The sequence below is a fragment of the Nerophis lumbriciformis genome, linkage group LG11 (genome assembly GCF_033978685.3).
Source record: "Nerophis lumbriciformis linkage group LG11, RoL_Nlum_v2.1, whole genome shotgun sequence".
Taxonomy (NCBI): domain Eukaryota; kingdom Metazoa; phylum Chordata; class Actinopteri; order Syngnathiformes; family Syngnathidae; genus Nerophis; species Nerophis lumbriciformis.
The window spans coordinates 2,875,782-2,897,268 of record NC_084558.2 but is presented as its reverse complement, the minus strand read 5'-3'; the positions used below and the strand labels follow the sequence as shown (position 1 = coordinate 2,897,268).

General features: G+C 38.9%; 1 protein-coding gene across 1 annotated transcript; it reads right to left on the bottom strand.

Moving 5' to 3' along the window:
* Positions 1-3,330: 3,330 nt before the first annotated feature.
* pgap3 (post-GPI attachment to proteins phospholipase 3) lies at positions 3,331-17,559 on the bottom strand. Its single transcript, XM_061967822.1, has 8 exons — positions 17,131-17,559; positions 11,934-12,031; positions 11,684-11,836; positions 11,541-11,603; positions 11,343-11,404; positions 8,869-9,005; positions 8,571-8,775; positions 3,331-8,120 (listed from the first exon to the last, which is right to left on the bottom strand). Exons 1-8 carry the CDS (start codon positions 17,351-17,353, stop codon positions 8,057-8,059), a joined length of 1,005 nt encoding a protein of 334 aa, XP_061823806.1. The 5' UTR covers positions 17,354-17,559; the 3' UTR covers positions 3,331-8,056.
* Positions 17,560-21,487: the final 3,928 nt, after the last annotated feature.

The window sequence follows — 21,487 nt, the reverse complement described above, 5'->3', positions numbered from 1 at the left end:
GGCATAATAATGTGTTAATTCCACGACTGTATATATCGGTATCGGTTAAAATATTGGTATCGTAATATCGGATATCGGCAAAAAAGCCATTATCGGACATCCCTAATTGTCACACATCATCATCGGCGGTCACTGGAACACGTATGACGATCATACTTGCCAACCCTCCCGATTTTCCCGGGAGACTCCCGACATTCAGTGCCCCTCCCGAAAATCTCCCGGGGCAACCATTCTCCCGAATTTCTCCCGATTTCCACCCGGACAACAATATCGGGGGCGTGCCTTAAAGGCACTGCCTTTGGCGCCCTCTACAACCTGACGTCACGTCCGCTTTTCCTCCATACAAACAGCGTGCCGGCTCAGTCACATAATATGTGTAGCTTTTATACACACACACGTGAATGCAAGCATACTTGATCAACAGCCATACAGGTCAGACTGAGGGTGGCCGTATAAACAACTTTAACACTGTTACAAATATGCGCCACACTGTGAACCCACACCAAACAAGAATGACAAACACATTTTGGGAGAACGTCCGCACCGTAACACAACATAAACACAAGAGAACAAATACCCAGAACCCCTTGCAGCACTAACTCTTCCGGAATGCTACAATATACACCCCCGCTACCACCAAACCCCGCCCCCCACCCTCCCATCTCCCGAATGCGGAGGTATCAAGGTTGGCAAGTATGATGACGATCCTCCGGGTAGGGGTGTATCCCTTTATGGAGGATGCCTGTGCGTGACTTAGTTTAACGTGGGGAGACTGGTGCACAGACAGTCACCACACGATCCTTGACAGAATCGGGTCAGGGTCCAGTGGCATGGAGTCCAAGACGACTGGGGACCCTTTCCTGCTGCAGCCTTCTTCCGCCATCGCAGCCGTTGTGGTAGTTCTTAAAATCAACCGTCTTCCGCCTGCTCCACCGTTGAGGTCTTCACCGTATCCCTGGCTAGGGGGCAGTCAGGTACTAGGCCTTTGCCAAGGGCCACCTGGGGTAACAGTAGTAAAGTAGTTAACCTCCTAGTGCCCCAAGACCCCAAAGTGGAGCCTCCACTGCCGGATGCATTTTAACGTCATGCCCAGGACATTGTCACACACACACACACACACACACACACACACACACACACACACACACACACACACACACTAGGAGACTAATGATGCACCAAATTTTTAGCTATGGAATATTTTCAAATATGATACTAAAACAAAACAAAAACGGATGTCGCGATGACATAAGAAAGAAGTGTCTGCGGTGTGGAGTTAAAGTTAAAGTACCATTGATAGTCACACACACACTAGGTGTGGTGAAATTACCCTCTGCATTTGACCCATACCCTTGTTCCACCTCTTGGAAGGTGAGGGGAGCAGTGAGCAGCAGCAGTGGCCGCGCCCGGCAATCATTTTTAGTGATTTAACCCCCAATTCCAACCCTTGATGCGGAGTGCCAATGGGTCCCATTTTTTTTTTATAGTCTTTGGTATGACTCGGCCGGAGTCATGACCTACCGATCTCAGGGCGGACACCACAAGGCCATTATTGTCATTCAGATTTGAACTTTACAGTACAGATGAGAACAACATTGCAAAAGTTGCATTAGCTTGTTGTAGTGCAGGATAAAAGAGGCGTTCCCTGGCCAACAGGGAGACATAGTCTCTCCACCGTGTCCTGAGTATTCCCCATGTTAAGTAAGTTCATTTTTTTACAAACCCCAAAAGCAGTGAAGTTGGTACGTTGTGTAAACCATAAATCAAAACAGAATACAATGATTTGCAAATCCCTTTCGACCTATTTTCAATTGAATAGACTGCAAAGACAAGATACTTAACGTTCAAACTGGAAACCTTTTGTTCATTTTTGCAAATATTAGCTCATTTGGAATTTGATGCCTGCAACATGTTTCAAAAAAGCTGGCACAGGTGGCAAAAAAGACTGAGAAAGTTGAGGAATGCTCATCAAACACTTATTTGGAACATCCCACAGGTGAACAGGCTAATTGCTTCCATGAAATGCTCAGTCATTCACAAACAAGGATGGGGCGAGGGTCACCACTTTGTCAACATATCGGTGAGCAAACAACATTTCTCAACCAGCTATTACAAGGAATTTAGGGATTTCACCATCTACAGTCCGTAATATCATCAAAAGGTTCAGAGAATGTGGAGAAATCACTGCACGTAAGCGATGATATTACGGACCTTCGATCCCTCGGGCGGTACTGCATCAAAGAGCATCATCAGTGTGTAAAGGATATCACCACATGGGCTCAGGAACACTTCAGAAAACCACTGTCAGTAACTGCAGTTGGTCGCTACATCTGTAAGTGCAAGTTAAAACACTTATCAACAACACCCAGAGACGCCGCCGTCTTCGCTGGGCCCGAGCTCATCTAAGATGGACTGATGCAAAGTGGAAAAGTGTTCTGTGGTCTGACGAGTCCACATTTCAAATTGTTTTTGGAAACTGTTGATGTCGTGTCCTGCGGAACAAAGAGAAAAAGAACCATCCGGACTGTTATAGGCGCAAAGTTCAAAAGCCAGCATCTGTGATGGTATGGGGGTGTACGAGTGCCCAAGACATGTATAACTTATACATCTGTGAAGGCACCATTAATGCTTAAAGGTACATACAGGTTTTGGAGCAACATATGTTGCCATCCAGCAACGTTATCATGGACGCCCCTGCTTATTTCAGCAAGAAGTAAAAGAGTGCGGGTACTAGACTGGCCTGCCTGTAGTCCAAACCTGTCTCCCATTGAAAATGTGTGGCGCAATATGAAGCCTAAAATACGACAAAATAGACCCCGGACTGTTGAACAACTTAAGCTGTACATCAAGCAAGAATGGGAAATAATTCAACCTGAAAAGCTTCAAAAATTGGTCTCCTCAGTTCCCAAACGTTTACTGAGTGTTGTTAAAAGGAAAGGCCATGTAACACAGTGGTAAAAATTCCCCTGTGCCAACTTTTTTGCAATGTGTTGCTGCTATTAAATTTTAAATGAATGATTATTTGCAAAAAAAAAATAAGTTTCTCAGTTGGAACATGAAATATCTTGTCTTTGCAGTTTAATCAATTGAATATAAGTTGAAAAGGATTTGCAAATCATTGTATTCTGTTTTTATTTACAAATTACACAACGTGCCAACTTCACTGGTTTTGGGTTTTGTATATCGCACTTCTCACAGAGAGAGCTCACAAAGTGCTTCACATTGTTAAAATACAAATAATACAATTAAAACAAGTATACAGCATGATGCAACAGCAGAAACATTGCAAAATAAAAACAATGAACTTGATAATAAACATAATATATAAATTGAATATTACAGGAATGCACACTTAAATGTCATTAATTACTTGCAAATCAAACTATTTGATATAGTTTTATATTTATAGCTGCCTTAAACTAGGCTAAATATCAGGGAATGATATTATTTATAAGCAAGAACCATTGGTACATGTCTTAGACCGGAGAGACCGCAAACAAATGGGGGTAACAAAACAAAACCAAATTCACATCCGAATCGTGATTCTAACTTAACACGGTTTTGAATCAAGTCATCATTTTCAAAAATTGATTTTGGACATTTTATAATTTATACATTTTCAAAAAGCCGTTTTTAAGCCATATCCGCACTTATTCGCCATATAATAGAATACAAGAATCGTGTCTGAAACGAATCGTCACCCCAGAATTGAATCGAATCACAAGAATCTAAGATCTATTGTTGGTTCTAATACATGGTTTGATGCAAATACTGATTGCTATTTACTTGCACAATGTTTAGTATGGGTGGGAATCTTTGGGCACCTTTTGATTCGATTCGATTGACATTTTTGGTGTGATGATTCAATTCAGTAACGATTCTCGATTCAACACAATTCTCTTAACATTGTGTTTGGTATGTAAATTCTAATAAAACCTTTCCAAAACAGGTTACAAAATCTCCTTGGCTGCTGATGTACATTTTAAAAACGGTCTTTAAAAAATAATTATATATAAGAAATTTGAGAATAATAAAGAATTAAATAAATAAATAAAATAAATATGTATACTTTTTTTATTTACAAAATTCACAGAATGTTAATCAGTCTTAAAAAAATAAAAAACATAAAGTAACTGCAACCCATTCCTGACTATAGAATACTTAGGATATCAATTATTTACCTACCATTTGAGAAGACATAAAATACAATACTTATTATACAATATTGTAAATAGGAAAGCCGAATATGAATAAAAGCCACAGTATGAATAATAATAAAAACATAGTTGTTTATTGTTTTAAGCCCAAAAAATATTCTTAAAAAAAATTGGCAAATGAAAGAACAACTTTTTTTTTTTCGTTTCTCAAAAATGATGAATCGGTTAAGGATTGGAATATATAAAATCGCGATTTGAATGGAAATGGATTTTTTGAGCACCCCAAATGTTTACAGTAGTGTTAGTATGGAAACATTTTGATGCTATCCCTCTGTGATTTAAGGTTATCAACAAAACCTAAGAAGCACCATATTTTAGATGTGACATAAACTTTTTTTTACTGGAATTGAGTTGATAAAGTGTCCTGATGAACTTGAGACCAATTTTGGATTTGTTGTGTACTTTTAAATATGCTCACAAAAATGATAGTTTGAAATTGCTTGAAAATAGGACATCTGATGCATCAGAAATGTTTAAAAAAATATTTTTTGGATGTAGTTTTTAACCATGTGCACTTGCTAGTTGGACACTGTGTACAATATATTAAGCACATTTGGAAGAGAAAATAAACAGATCCAATATCATCACATCACTTCATCATAAAAACACAGTAAAACTGCACAAAACAAAATGAACTTAAAAATTGCGTCTGATGGGAAGTGAAATGTTTCCGTAACTTATGCTGGACTCTTTTCCTTCCACTTTTTCATGGATGACAAAGCAGTAGTAGAAGTAGGATGAATAAAGTCATTTCATCCCAGGAGTCACCCCCACCATAGAATCCAGGGTCAAAGTGCAAAATACTATCAGTTACTTCATGACATGTATGGTGGACACATTTCTCTATTTAGCTCTAAAATTGCTGTATTCCTATAGATGGATTCAAAGTAAAACAATATTTAGTGAATATGCAGCATTTCACTCATATTTTTATAAGTTGCAATAAGACAATAGAAATACAACCAGATGCATAATTTACATTAAACAGGAGTAGACCACACAAATACAGCAGATGCAATTACATTCCATGCACATAACACACGAGGGATGCTTATGCTTTATCAATAAAGAATAGTTTTATTCTTTCCGGTTGTTAAAATATTGTATAACATGAGAGCAAAGGGGCATTGCTTGGCAGTGGTGTAGTGCACAGGGTGGCAGCTAGAGGGCAGTAGATATGCAGGGGAAACTGCAGATTGTACAGAAAGGAACAAGGAAAGAACAATACAATATATTTTCTGGGAAATGATAATGAATATGCATGAAAAATTAAATTCAGCAAGGAAATGAGAGGAACTTCCTGTGAATTTTAAGTATACCCAAATAGTTTCTTGCTGTAAAACTGCATTTTCTGCGTGGATAGGAACATATGTGGAGGGCCACATGGGACACAACTATGGAAGTAGAATTGTCTCACATGAACTTATATATATATTTATATTCAATATGATATTAATACATATGAATGTATTAATAAATATACAAATACAAATGTGATATACAAATGAATAAATAATTTGTATAAATAAACGTTTATTTGCACATATATTTTTGAGATCTGAAAATATATACAAATATAATTTATAAATATAAAAATGTGACATACAAATAAATCAAGAATTTGTATAAATAAACGTGTATTTGTAAATATATTTTTGAGATTTTAATATAAATATGCTTGATTTTGGTTCATTGGCAACACTAAATTGGCCGTAGTGTGTGAATGTTGTCTATCTGTGTTGGCCCTGTGATGAGGTTGCGACTTGTCCTGGGTGTACCCCGCCTTCCGACCGGTTGTAGCTGAGATAGGCTCCAGCACCCCCCGCGACCCCGAAAGGGATAAGCGGTTGAAATGGATGGATGGATGGCATATAATGCTCTGTGAGCCAGACCGCTCTGACTGCAGTGCCCTCTACTGGTTGTTCAGGGGAGTGTGTAGGTCACATTTATTTGTGCATCTGGTTTATGGGAGGAATGTCTCATCGACACAAAAGCAAAAAAGTGATCCACATATGCAAATTCAATACAAATACAAAATCAAGCATTTTTCTATTAAAATCTCAGAAATGTATTTACAAATACACTTATTTATACAAATTCGTGATTTATTTGTATGTCACATTTTTATATTTATAAATTTTATTTGTATATATTTTCAAATATGATTTATTTGTATATCACATTTGTATTTGTATATTATTATTATATGTATATGTAATAATATATTGATATATATAAGTTGATGTGAGACAATTCACTTCCATACACTACGTAAAAAATTACTTGTGTCAATTAATTATAATTTGAATTTAATACATACCTGTGTCAACAAATGTGCTATTAATGTATTAGATAAAAAATACATTTAATTGTTAATCATATAAATATGATTTGATGTATTTATTAATTTAATTATTTATGAGACATGGAAGTAATTTTATAAAGATGCGTCCATTTGTTTATGTTATCCCATTTCGCCTACCATAATTATAATCATTTCTTATGGCAATCACATCGCCCAATATGACAACGCTACATTTTCCCAGCCATACATAAACACTCCCAATATATTAGGTACACAAATGCCCCTCATGACAATTTAATAAGGGTTTGAGGCAATGTTATCAATTATCGAGCTAAATTACTCAGAAAAATAAGGGGTCTTATGACTAAACCTACATAATATCTCAAATTGTTGAAAAGTCTTGATGTGGTGAAAATGGTTTAAAAATACTTTTATGAGAACAGTTTTAGGACTTAAAAAGGTAAAAAGTGTAACATTATTTCCAAGGTGTTGAAAAACTAATTTCAGCTGCAGGGCTGATGCATTCAACTGCACTCACTTGATGCATGTGTACCTCAAAACTGTCACGTGAGTGTACGTCTACACACAGAAAGGTTAGGAACCATCTAAATGTGCACCACAACAGCAAAAAACATGATGTAGTGGCCATTGTCCTCAGTGTCAAACAGAGCTACAAAGGCATGAGCGTGGATTCCAAACAAAAAACCATGGACGCGTGCATCCCTAAAGTGCACATATGGAAAAGTACAGCAGGGGGCTCAGAGAGGGGTGAAAAACATACATGGTATGACAACAGCTCTGAGGGGAATGTGCTCATTTACAAGCAGCAAATGAGGCCAAAATAGAGGATGATACTGCAGCAATGGAAACTCAATCCATACAAAATAAACCATCAAGCTATCATCTAAATACTCATTTAAATTTCATTTTCAACACTTTCCCTGTTTTTCTCACACTAAAAGGCATCCACGGTGAATAAAATGATCGTCACGCACGTCCCACCCAAGTCAAAAAACATAAAATGATAATAATTAAGGGAGCAGGTGATTAAATACAATTAAAATCAAGAGTTCGGATGTAGAAAAAGCAGCAACCGAGGCACAAAACAAAAGGTGGGGGAGAAATAGCTCAGTCAGCTAAAATTATTCCATTCTTTCTAGAACCATCCGTCGGACTGAGGGGAACCCCTTTTGGCACCATGACACATGCTGGAGGTAATTTGTCGCCACATACTGGCACGCAGCATCCGTGCAAGGTTAAAAGAAATAGTGGGAGTTCATTCTCAAAGCTTGAAAGTTCTCTTACGCTTTCATCCACGTATGATAAATGATAAGGCAAATGTAAAGTACAGTAAATCATGATCAAATCAACACAAATAAATAGGCAAAATAAAACCAGAAAAAATGTAAACACAAGTTTTGCCTGATGGAAGTGGAAGGTGTCATGCAGGTCATCTGGGAAGCGGAGCTACTTCTATGTCGGGGTGTCCGGCGGCCATGTTTGGACAGGTGCAACGGTGCTCGTGAATCTCCTCCTACTCCACTTTGACGCCCAGCTTCTCTGTGTTTAGTAAGTAGAGGCTGTCGTCGATCAGGAAACTGGAGGGAGCGGACGAGGACAGTTGAGAATATTGTTTTTGAAAGACGAAAGCAAGCAGGAAGGAAAAATAAACTAAAAACTTATCTATTAACCACCTATATTTAATGCCTCATGTAGGGTAGACTACTGTTGGGATTTGCATGGTTGAATGAATGTATGTATGTATGTATGTGTATGCTTGCTTTAGTACTATTATCTTGTGTTAATCATATAGCGTTGTTTTTTGTTTTGTTTTTTGTTGTTGTACTTGCTACCATGTTCCATCATTCCATCATTTCATGTATATTCTATCCTCTGGACCCCCTGTCAAAAGCTTCTTCTAGCTTATTTGGGGGACCCTTTCACGTACCAACATCTTTAAATGATGATATTTTACTACTATTGTATTTGTTATATGGTATTGTGAATAAACTTGAAACTGTCAAAAAAAAAAAAAAAAAGGGGAGTACCTGTAGAAAAGGAAGTGCACAGGGATGGTGCTCAGGTGCCAAATGGCGTGCGCATCCAGGATCCAGAGCAGCGGGGGGAAGTCGAGGAGCTCCAGCAGGGCCAGACCGTGGAGCAGCAGCACCACCAGGCCACACTTCCACCAGTAGGGCAGCGTGCGCCTGTTCCTCCAGCACCAACACAGCCACCACAGGAGGTTCACCATGCCTTCCAATGGAAGACAATACAGAGTGCCTATTACCTTCTTGTTGACGTGCAGTTCTCTACACATACTAGCCATTTTCAACACGTTCGTCATACCGATGGTGGCGTTAGCGGCCATGTTGTAGCCGTAGTCGAAACTGACAAACGTCAAGTAGGAGATGTGGGAAGTGAAGGCCAAGATGAGCAGCACTCCCACAATGCTGGACACCCCCGGGTGCCTCAGACCCAACGTTCTGGCAAAGAGACGCAGATGAAAAAAGGCATATAAAATGGAACTACCGGTAAAAATTGTGAAACAATATAATCACAATCTTACAAAAATTAAAAAAAATAAATATATATATTCACTAAAGATGTCCGATAATGGCTTTTTTGTCGATATCCGATATTCCGATATTGTCCAACTCTTAATTACCGATTCCGATACCAACCGATACCGATATATACAGTCGTGGAATTAACACATTATTGTGCCTAATTTTGTTGTGGTGCCCCGCTGGATGCATTAAACAATGTAACAAGGTTTTCTAAAATAAATCAACTGGAGTTATGGAAAAAAAGTGCCAACATGGCACTGCCATATTTATTATTGAAGTCACAATATGCATTATTTTTTTTAACATGCCTCAAAACAGCAGCTTGGGGGATGGGGGGTATATTGTAGCGTCCCGGAAGAGTTAGTGCTGCAAGGGGTTCTGGGTATTTGTTCTGTTGTGTTTATGTTATGTTACGGTGCGGATGTTCTCCCGAAATGTGTTTGTCATTCTTGTTTGGTGTGGGTTCACAGTGTGGCACATATTTGTAACAGTGTTAAAGTTGTTTATACGGCCACTCTCAGTGTGACCTGTATGGCTGTTGACCAAGTATGCTTGCATTCACTTGTGTGTGTGAAAAGCCGGAGATATTATGGGATTGGGCCGGCACGCAAAGGAAGTGCCTTTAAGGTTTATTGGCGCTCTGTACTTCTCCCTGCGTCCGTCACAGTCATACATTTTCATTTTTGAAACCGATACCGATAATTTGGAAACCGATATTGATAATTTCCGATATTACATTTTAAAGCATTTATCGGCCGATAATATCGGCAGTCCAATATTATCGGACATCCCTTATAATCACATTTGAATTAAATAAAATCAAGTTACATATATGGACATAGATTACTGTTAGTATGTAATTTAGCAGTTACATATGTACTTATTACGCAGGTAATTAAAAACAAATGAAATAAAATACATAGTATTTCATTAAAATACATTCAAATTTAATAATGTATGTGGACACACAAGATTAGTTGGTAAGCATAAAACAATAAAACTAAATTAAAGATTACAGTTAGTGTGTAGTTTGGCAGTTATGTATGTAGGTGTGTATGCAGGTAAATGTAAATATAAATAAACATATATTTCTTTTCATTGTTATGCCGATGACACACAAATGTATTTTCCGTTAAAGAGAAATCATGCCTCTTCAATACAGCCATTACTTGCCTGTCTTGAGGATATCAAGGCCTGGATGGCCCTAAACTTCTTCAATTTCAATGACAAGAAGACAGAAGTAATAGTGTTTGGACCTAGTGGTACCTGTGAGCTCCCCCCTGTTGACTTTGGCCCTTTGGCTTTGCACGTTAAGCCCATGGTCACCAACCTGGGCTTTCGTATTGACTTTGATTTTAAATTGGAGCGTCAGATTGGCACAGTGGTGAAAGCCAGCTTTTTTTATTGACGTCAGCTGGCCAAGGTTAAAAACCTTCTTTCTAGGCAACAGTTCGAGACAGTAATCCATGCCTTTATCACATCTCGGCTGGATTACTGTAACTCTTTGTATTTTGGAATAAATCAATCCTCCCTCTCACGTCTGCAGCTGGTCCAAAATGCAGCTGCCCGACTTTTAACTAACACAAGAAAAAGAGAGCACATTACTCCTGTTTTAGCCTCCCTCCACTGGCTGCCTGTGTCTTTTAGAGTCCATTTTAAAATGATCTTACTCCTTTTTAAATCCTTACGTGGTCTTGCCCCACCGTACCTCTCTGAGCTGCTCCACCTCTATGCCCCCACCCGGTCCCTCAGGTCAGCTGATCAGCTGATCCTGGAGGTACCCAAAACAAAGCGCAAGCTCAGAGGGGACAGAGCTTTCTCTGTTGCGGGTCCCAAACTCTGGAACGATCTCCCTCTCCATGTGAGACAGGCCCCTTCTTTGGCTATTTTTAAGACCCTTCTTAAAACCCATTTTTATTCACTGGCTTTTAACCCAGCATGAGACTTTAAACTGTTTTTAGCTTTTAACTTTTTGAACTGTTTTTAACTTTTAAACTGTTTTTATCTAACAAAACTGTTCTTAGGGTAATTTATATTTGCTTTTTAAATGTGTATTTTTATTTCTGTTTTAAATGTTATTTTTCAGTCTGTCCTTTACCTCCGTTTCTTTGTGGTGTACAGCCCTTTGTTTTTCAACTGTGCTTGTCTTAAAAGGGCTTTATAAATAAAGTTGGTATGGTATATAAAATGAAATGAACTAAAATAAAATATTTTGTTTGTGGACACACAAGCTAAGTTTACTCAAATAATTACCTGACACAGCATAAATAAATGGAGTAGAGAATCACTGCTGTAGCACAGAAATAGTCCATTTTCTGCAAGAGAACACAAAGCCAGATCCAGTTTTAGATCGATGCTTACTCATTAGCTAAGCTCCTAAGTGAATTAAAGTGCAAAACACTTCTCTAAACACGCGGACGTGGAAGGAAACCAGGAAGAGTGACACTTTACCTCAGTGAGGAAGGTGTCCCGTGTGTGGAACACTGTGGACCAGAACCAGGCGTTGAGAGACACCTGCAGAAATACATTTCAAAATAAACAGTGTTCATTTTTTTTAATGACATTACGGAGGACTTGGGATTAGCCGTAAATACCAAAGAGAAGGCGTTGATGGTGTGGAACATGGGGCTTTGTCTTGGCACGGTGCTCCTGTAGCGCAGCAGCATGAGAAGGCAGGCCAGGCCGTTGAGGAGTGAGGCCAGGGCGGACGCCGGCTCCTCGAAGCAGAGAAAGCGCGCAAACGGCCACTGGGAAGAGAAACACGGTTCATTATCTCCCTTTGCCCCTATTTGTCGTAAAACTACAGTATATGACTTCATGTTGAAAATAATACAGATTTTGAACCTTGCCATGGAACTGCGGGACTCTGTACCCCCCAGCCTGGTAAAGACCCACTGTGGCCCACATGCACTCATAGCGACAGTCGTCACGACAAGTCCAACCTACAAGACAAGGAAGGAAGCAACGATTTAGGGGAGACCCAACATTTCAAATATCCCCTAATATACTTTAATGATGCCTTAACAGTGATATCTGTCCACACAGAGCATTTACATAACTGAGGAGTTCCTCAAGGCTCCCCTTTAAGTCCTCTCCTTTTTTGGCAGTTACACATTTTTTTCGTATAGGACTTGACATTACTAAGGTGTTGCTGCAGTAAGGCTGGGCCAATAAAATGATGTCAATATATATCGCGATAGACGTGTTATCGATATCAATATAAAACGCGTTCGATAAAACGTTCAATAAATACATCATTTTGTTGGTCGGAATAAACCGGAAATAATGAAGCATGCTGAGCTTGCAAAACAGGAAGTGGTCAGTGAGCAATGGGAGGGACATGCTAAACAGCCAATTGTGTAACAGTATCAAATATTATGTTGGGTTGCGTCATCTCGATGTCCCGTTGTTGCTTTTATGCACAAAGTGAGAAGATAAATGAAAGATGAGTGCTGCAGAGAGCGAATAAATTGTGTAAAAAACAGGAAAAGTTACCTCGACAGTATGGCAGTTTTTTGTTTTTTTTCCAAACGCACTGTAGTCCTCCGCCACGCTCATCTTTTGTTTTTAACTCACGTCCGTTCCAAACGGAAACAACAGCTAGGAACTAAAGTACAGTAAAACTAAAACAAATAACATAATATAACAAATGTGCTACTTTAAAACAATAATTTGGTACACTAATATTTATTAAATACTAATTACTGCATAAGATATTTTCATTTCCAGAAGAATAACAGACCACCAACCAGATGTTACACGTATGTTAACGTCCTCTCAGTAAACCTGCAGAAAACAGTTCTTCACAGGTTTTCCTATTTACATTTACACACTTTGCACTTATTGTGTTACACTTTATTAAGCATTTCTTACAAATTCCCTAATTTTCAACCTTAATTTAAATAGATTATTGTTAAGTGTTTATTGTGATTTTAAAAATGTATTTACATTAATTGAGTGTTTTCCATGGTTATGTTGACATTTCCTATCATTTCTGCTTAATCACTTAAAAACACAGTAAAACTGCACAAAACAACCAAATTAACTTTCAAATTGCATCCGATGGGAAGTCAAATTATTCCGTAATTTATGCGGCACCCCTTTTCCTTTCACTGTTTCATGGATGACAAAGCAGTAGTAGAAGTAGGAATAATAAAGTCCTTTTATCCCAGGAGTCACCCCCACTTCTAGAATCCAGGGTCAAAGTGCAAAATACTATCAGTTACTTCCTGACATGTATGGCGGCCACATTTCTCTATTTAGCTCTAAATTTGCTGTATTCCTACAGATAGCTTAAAAGTGAAACTATATTTAGTGAATGTGCAGCATTTTACTCATATTTGTATAAGTTGCAATAAGACAATACAAATACAATCAGTTGCATTATTTACATTAAACAGGAGTAGACCATACAAATATAGCAGATGCAATTACAGTCCATGCACACAACACACGAGGGATGCTTATGCTTTGTCAATAAAGAAAAGTCCCCACATCTGCGGTCCCCTCCAAGGTTTCTCATTGTATCCCATTGGGTTGAGTTTTTTCTTGCCCTGATGTGGGATCTAAGCCGAGGATGTCGTTGTGGCTTGTGCAGCCCTTTGAGACACTTGTGATTTAGGGCTATATAAATAAACTTTGATTGATTGATTGAAAAGAAAAAAATATATATATACATGGCTTTGATGCACGTCTTATAATAAAGCAATACTCTTTTATTTTGTTGATATTCTCTTGTAGTGTTAAAATGTGTGGCGATGTACATACATAGGCGCCGATCTACATTTCTGCCAGTGGGTGCTCGGTGTGTATGTATTAAGAAAAAAAAAATAGACGGGGACGGCGTGATGTGCTTGGGAGAGTGGCCGTGCCAGCAACCTGAGGGTTCCTGGTTCAATCCCCAGCTTCTACCAACCTAGTCACGTCCGTTGTGTCCTTGAGCAAGACACTAAACCCTTGCTCCTGATGGGTTGTGGTTAGGGCCTTACATGGCATCTCCCGCCATCAGTGTGTGAATGTGTGTGTAAATAGGTGAATGTGGAAATAGTGTCAAAGCGCTTTGATTCCCTAGAACAGGGGTGCTCACACTTTTTCTGCAGGCGAGCTACTTTTCAATTGATCAAGTCGTGGGGATCTACCTCATTCATATACTGTATATAATTTATATTTACTTATTTATGAAATATATGTTTTTGTTAATAAGTTAAAGGTGTTTAATGATAATGAAAGCATGTTTAACACATATAGTTAATATTGTTAATACATTAAAGGTGTTTAATGATAATGCAATCATGTTTAACACATAGTTAATATTGTTAATAAATTAAAGGGGTTTAATGATAATACAAGAATGTTTAATACATATAGTTAATATTATTAATAAATTAAAGGTGTTTAATGATAATACAAGTATGTTTAATACATATAGTTAATATTGTTGATAAATTAAAGGTGTTTAAAGATAATGCAAGCATGTTTAATACATATAGTTAATATTATTAATAAGTTAAAGGTGTTTAAAGATAATACAAGCATGTTTAACACATAGTTAATATTGTTAACAAGTTAAAGGTGTTTAATGATAATACAAGCATGTTTAACACATATAGTTAATATTGTTAATAAGTTAAAGGTGTTTAAAGATAGTACAAGCATGTTTAACATATATAGTTAATATTGTTAACAAGTTAAAGGTGTTTAATGATAATACAAGCATGTTTAACACATATAGTTAATATTGTTAACAAGTTAAAGGTGTTTAAAGATAATACAGGCATGTTTAACACATATAGATTCCTTTCTTTCATGAAGACAAGAATATAAGTTGGTGTATTACCTGATTCTGATGACTTGCATTGATAGGAATCAGACAGTGGTGCTAAAAACGTCCGTATTTTCGAATGGAGGAGTAAAAAGTCCTCCTTTATGTCCAATACCACATGAAAGTGGTTGGTTTTTGGCATCTTAATTTGTCCAACTTCCGTACTCCTTTGTATACACTTTACAAGAAATACATTGTCGGCAAACTCCGTAGCTTGCTAGCTTGTGCACGCCAGCTTTCTGAGACTCGTTTTGTTAGCACAACTGTGCAGTCGGTCTTTGGAGTTTTGACGACAGGTACGGCGCCAGAGTCTGTTGAAATAAAGTGTTTCTCGCCTTCCAGTCGGTAATTTTAATGAGCTGGCAGCAGCCAGCGTCATCTCAGAAGACCATCGGGTGCCGTGAATGTCAATCAAGTGACGAAAGTGACGTCATAGTGAAGATTTATGATCGCTCATTTTTAGGACTATTTTTTTAATGCCTGGCTGGTGATCGACTGACACACCCTCCGAGATCGACCGGTAGCTCGCGATCGACGTAATGAGCACCCCTGCCCTAGAAGGTAGAAAAGCGCTATACAAGCATAACCATACTTGCCAACCTTGAGACCTCCGAATTCGGGAGATGGGGGGCGGGGGGGCAGAGTTGAGGTTGGGGGTTTTGGTGGTAGCGGGGGTGTATATTGTAGCATCCCGGAAGAGTTAGTGCTGCAAGGGGTTCTGGGTATTTGTTCTCTTGTGTTTATGTTGTGTTACGGTGCGGATGTTCTCCCGAAATGTGTCTGTCATTCTTGTTTGGTGTGGGTTCACAGTGTGGCGCATATTTGTAACAGTGTTAAAGTTGTTTATACGGCCACCCTCAGTGTGACCTGTATGGCTATTGATCAAGTATGCTTGCATTCACTTATGTGTGTGTAATAGCCGCATATATTATTTGACTGGGCCGGCACGCTGTTTGTATGGAGGGAAAGCGGACATGACGACAGGTTGTAGAGGACGCTAAAGGCAGTGCTTTTAAGGCACGCCCCCAATATTGTTGTCCGGGTGGAAATCGGGAGAAATTCGGGAGAATGGTTGCCCCAGGTGGGGCACTGAAATTCGTGAGTCTCCCGGGAATATCGGGAGGGTTGGCAAGTATGAGCATAACCCATTTACCATTTAAGTTAATACCCCATATGATTTGTGGCTTTATTATTGTATTAAACAGACCAAACTCGCCACAAAATTAACTACAACAAGATTGATTTTTCAAAAATGATTTTAAAGATTGAAAGTTGCCATCAATCCCACGTGGGTGTTCGGCATTGTCGGCGCCTATGTGTACATATGTGTAACAACAACATTTCCTTGTAACGCCACTGGCCCATAATAAACGAGCTACGGGCCACTCCAGGCAACTACAACCCTAGACTAACACCCTCCGGATTGTAAATAATCAAATGTATATACTTGTTCTTATGCTTTCTGAGCTCACTATGTTCACTGCTCACTGTACATTTGATATCCTACACCGTTTCAATGTTCATTTCTCAGATGATGCAATTGTTGATGACTGAAGTGCTGATATCAACCAAACCTAAACCCCCCGGATTGTAAATAATGTAAATAACTCAATGTATATACTCTGATGATTAACTTGTGTGATGACTGTATTATGCTGATAGTATATATTTGGACCATGAATTGATTAACGTGGACCCCGACTTAAACAAGTTGAAAAACTTATTGGGGTGTTACCATTCAGTGGTCAATTGTGCGGAATATGTACTGTACTGTGCAATCTACTAATAAAAGTTTCAATCTATCAATCAAACAAACGGCCCCTGAGCCGGACCTTTGACACCACAACATAATGAACTATAATAACTCAGCCAAGGCCCACTTTTTGTTCTTGACCTTCAGTATCATTTGGATTTAAATGCCTAAAAATACTATGTGGGTGATGAAACCAGAGTGGCTACTATACACTAGGATAGGCAAGAAAAACCGGTTTACATCTGATCGACTGACACAAGGGGGTGATAATTAGCTGATAGCTGTTAACAAAAACTAGTTTCTGCTCATGTTCGTTTTTCCATTCTACATTTAAGACTCTCAACAGCCTCACAACTTTCTTTAATTCCAGTGAGGGAAATAAATAAAGCAAGGAGAACTGTTTGTCTAGCTAATGCTAATTTAGCTAGTAAACACACCTGCTAACAACAATAACAATGGCAGCCCACCTGTCAGCGCCATGTACTGCGGTTGGACGGTCTGGTACCATCGTAGCCGAGGTCCGGTGCAGTTGGTCTGGACACACTGCTTCACGCAGTCCCGGTACACCGGCTCTTTGTCGCCCTGGGAAGACTGAACGGTAGCTGCCGACATCAGGAGCACGACGACGACCGCTACCGGCGTCACAGCGGCGGGTCTGACAGATGTGCAGCGGAGTGACGACGAGGCCATGGCGGGTCTCGGCCCGTCAGTACTCACGAAGGCACGGCGAGGCGACAACGGTATAGAGGAAGTCTGCTACCGACGGTCCACATCACCAAACCGACATTTGGCTTTGAGGTCTGGTTTCTACGGGTAAATAGTCCGTTCGAGTACTGGATACCCACAGTCGCCCCCTACTCTTTTGGAAGTGCTCAAAATTCACGCACAACCTTCACTTCCGGTATTAATTCCAAATTAAATGTATTCTGTATGAGAGCGCCCTTTTTTGTTGCTAACGTGTTATATATTAACCTGAATTCAGCTTTTTATTCCTACACACATGTAGAAATAATAATTGCAATTTATATAGCCATGTATTTACTGGCTAAAAAGCAACATGATTGTTTTATTTTTAAGAGGCAACTCGTTTTGTTCCTGGTAGAAGTTTACTTCCTGATAGTCACGTGACCCAGTACCGGACAACGCACACATGAGAACAGCCACTTTATTACGTACACTATTCAAAATCGATCTTTTTAAGGAGTTTTGAGTTTAAAAATTTAACAAACACTAATATATCAATTATTATTGGGGTTTTGTATAGGGTCTCATTTTCGAGAATATGGAATTTAAAACGGTCTGTTTGAAATATTGCAATGCAATAAAGCATTGCCTTATACTCGAGATGTCCGATAATGGCTTTTTTGCCAATATCTGATATTCCGATATTGTCCAACTCTTAATTACCGATTCCGTTATCAACCGATACCGATATATACAGTCGTGGAATTAACACATTATTATGTCTAATTTGGTTGTGATGCATTAAACAATGTAACAAGGTTTATCAAAATAAATCAACTCAAGTTATGGGAAAAAATGCCATATTTATTATTGAAGTCACAAAGTGCATTATTTTTTTTAACATGCCTCAAAACAGCAGCTTGGAATTTGGGACATGCTCTCTCAGGGAGAGGTTCAGGTGGGCGGGGTTGAGGTGGGGGGGGGGGGGGGTGTATATTGTACACAAATATACAAATATACAAAACAGCAGCTTGGAATTTGGGACATGCTCTTCCTGAGAGAGCATGAGGAGGTTGAGGTGGGCGGGGTTGAAGTGGGGGGTGTATATTGTAGCGTCCCGGAAGAGTTAGTGCTGCAAGGGGTTCTGAGTATTTGTTCTGTTGTGTTTATGTTGTGTTACGGTGCGGATGTTCTCCCGAAATGTGTTTGTCATTCTTGTTTGGTGTGGGTTCACAGTGTGGCGCATATTTGTAACAGTGTTAAAGTTGTTTATACGGCCATCCTCAGTGTGACCTGTATGGCTGTTGACCAAGTATGCGTGGCATTCACTTGTGTGTGTGAAAAGCCGTAGATATTCTGTGATTGGGCCGGCACACAAAGGCAGTGCCTTTAAGATTGATTGGCGCTCTGTAGGCCCTGTGATGAGGTGGCGTCCAGGGTGTACCCCGCCTTCCGCCCGATTGTAGCTGAGATAGGCTCCAGCGCTCCCCACGACCCCGAAGGGAATAAGCGGTAGAAAATGGATGGATGGATGGCGCTCTGTACTTCTCCCTACGTCCGTGTACCACTTTGTACAGCAGTGTTTTAAAAAGTCATACATTTTACTTTTTGAAACCGATGCCGATAATTTCTGATATTACATTTTAAAGCATTTATCGGCCGATAATATCGGCAGTCCGATATTATCGGACATCTCTACTTATCACAATGCTGTTTTTTAACTGACCTCCATTTATATTTAAATATTATGATTTACCTCATGTCTTAGGGCCACCAAATGGGGATTTTTTATAAGGAAAGCAAATAAATGTCCTATAAATTGATCTGATTGCAAATCTAATAAAGATTAATAAAAAAAATAAAAACGATTAATTTAAACCACTGCACCTTGCACACTGGAAAATAAGCAGTTGGTCCCTGTTGCCCAGTGACGTGCGGTGAACTAAACACCAGGTGAGGCATAGATACTTTTGGAATTTTTTCTTCTTTTTTTTTTAACTTCAATTCATATGTGCAGCTCTAATCATTGTTGATTTAGGTTGCACATTAGAGTAACGGGAAAATGAAGGGAGTTATCCGCTTTCATAAAAACGTTATCATAATGATATTATGATATGATAAATGGGTCCAAAAAGTATTTAATACAGTTTTTATTAAATACACACTCCCCTGAACAACCAGCAGAGGGCACTGCAGCCAGAGCGGTCTCGGTCATAGACATGGTCAGACACTGGCGAGCCAATCAGAGGCACACTAGGGAGGGTCATATGATGATTGATATATGATGATGATTTGACACACATTGCACTGATAAGAGATCAGTATCTACATCGGGACAAGGTCATTAAACGGCATTGATAAAATAAAATAAATAGCTAGCACGGTCTTTCAGATACATTAGCATTAGCTAATACAACACTAATGTTAGCAAGCTCAGGCCCGTTGTGCGTTCTCTCTGTAAAGACGTGAATTGTTTTTGTGCAGAGAACTCCAGGCATTTTGCATATAACGCATATAATGCATATAATGCTCTGTGACCCAGACCGCTCTGGCTGCAGTGCCCTCTGCTGGTTGTTCAGGGGAGTGTGTAGGTCACATTTATTTGTGGGAGGAATGTCTCATCGACACAAAAGCAAAAAAGCGATCCATATATGCAAATACATAATAGCATATTTATATTCAAATCTCAAAAATATATTTACAAATACACGTTTATTTATACACATTATTGATTTATTTGTATGTCACATGTTTATATTTATAAATGTTATTTGTATATATTTTAAAATCTCAAAAATATATTTACAAATACGCGTTTATTTATACAAATTATTTATTTGTATATTTATTAATATATGCATATGTATTAATATCATATTGATATATATATATAAGTTGATGTGAGACAATTCTACTTCCATACTTCCCCCCCCTGACAGCACGTCACTGCTGTTGCCACTTTCTAACATTTTTCATGAAATATAACCATGTAAATCCCTCAGAAGAGTTTGTGTTTTATTATTTCTTGTTTACAGTATTTTCTTTTAAAATAATCGCAATTCACACTTTAGTTGTGTCTCTGCGTTTTCGCTCACTCAATTATGTTACCCTAACACAATAAAAACATGTAGAAATGCTTCCAATATTCCACAAGTAACATGGTCAAGTATTGCGTATCATTCAGGTGCCACAGAGCAATATTTGATGTATTTGCCAATTCATATGCCAAAAAAACTCACCCCGATTTCACAGTGCTCCACTTTTTCAACAATTTGTTGTGGTAGTCTTATTCCAAAAAGGGGATGAATTATTTTTTTGTCCTCAAAATTCTACACACAATAGCCCATAATAATAATATTCAAATGTAATTTTTTTTAAAAGGTGGCAGATATTTTTCTATACCCTTGCCCAGGTCTACAGACAGTTCATTCGACTTCATTCATGGTTTATGCTCTGCCATGTCAAGTGTGGGACCTTATATGTAGACAGGTGTGTGCCTTTCCAAATCATGTCCTACCAACTGAATTTACCACAGGTGAATCCAGTTAAGCTGTAGAAACATCTCAAGGATGATCAGTTGAAACAGGATGCGTTTAGGCTTCGAGGCAAAGGCTGTGAATACTTTTCCATCCTTCCATTTTCTACCGATTGTCCCTTTTTGGGGTCGCTGGAGCCTATCTCAGATGCATTGGGGTGGTAGGCAGGGTACACCCTGGACAAGTCACCACCTCATGGCAGGGCCTACACAGATTGACAACATTCACACTTTAGGACCAATATAGTGTTGCCAATCAACCTATCCCAAAGTGCATGTTTTTGGAAGTGGGAGGAAGCCCACGCAGTCACGGGGAGAACATGAAAACTCCACACAGAAAGACCATGAGCCTGAGGGATCGAACCCAAGACCTTCGTATTGTGAGGCACATGCACTAACCTCTGTACCGTGTGAATACTTGCAGTATGTGCATGAGATTTCTTAGTTTTTCATTTGTAAAGAATTCTTAAAAAACGTGTATTGTGTGTAGAATTTTGAGGACAAAAAGTGTTTATTCCATTTTGGAATAAGGCTGTAACACAACAAAATGTGGAAAAAGTGAAGTGCTGTGAATACTTTTTGGATACATTGTATTCTCCATAGGG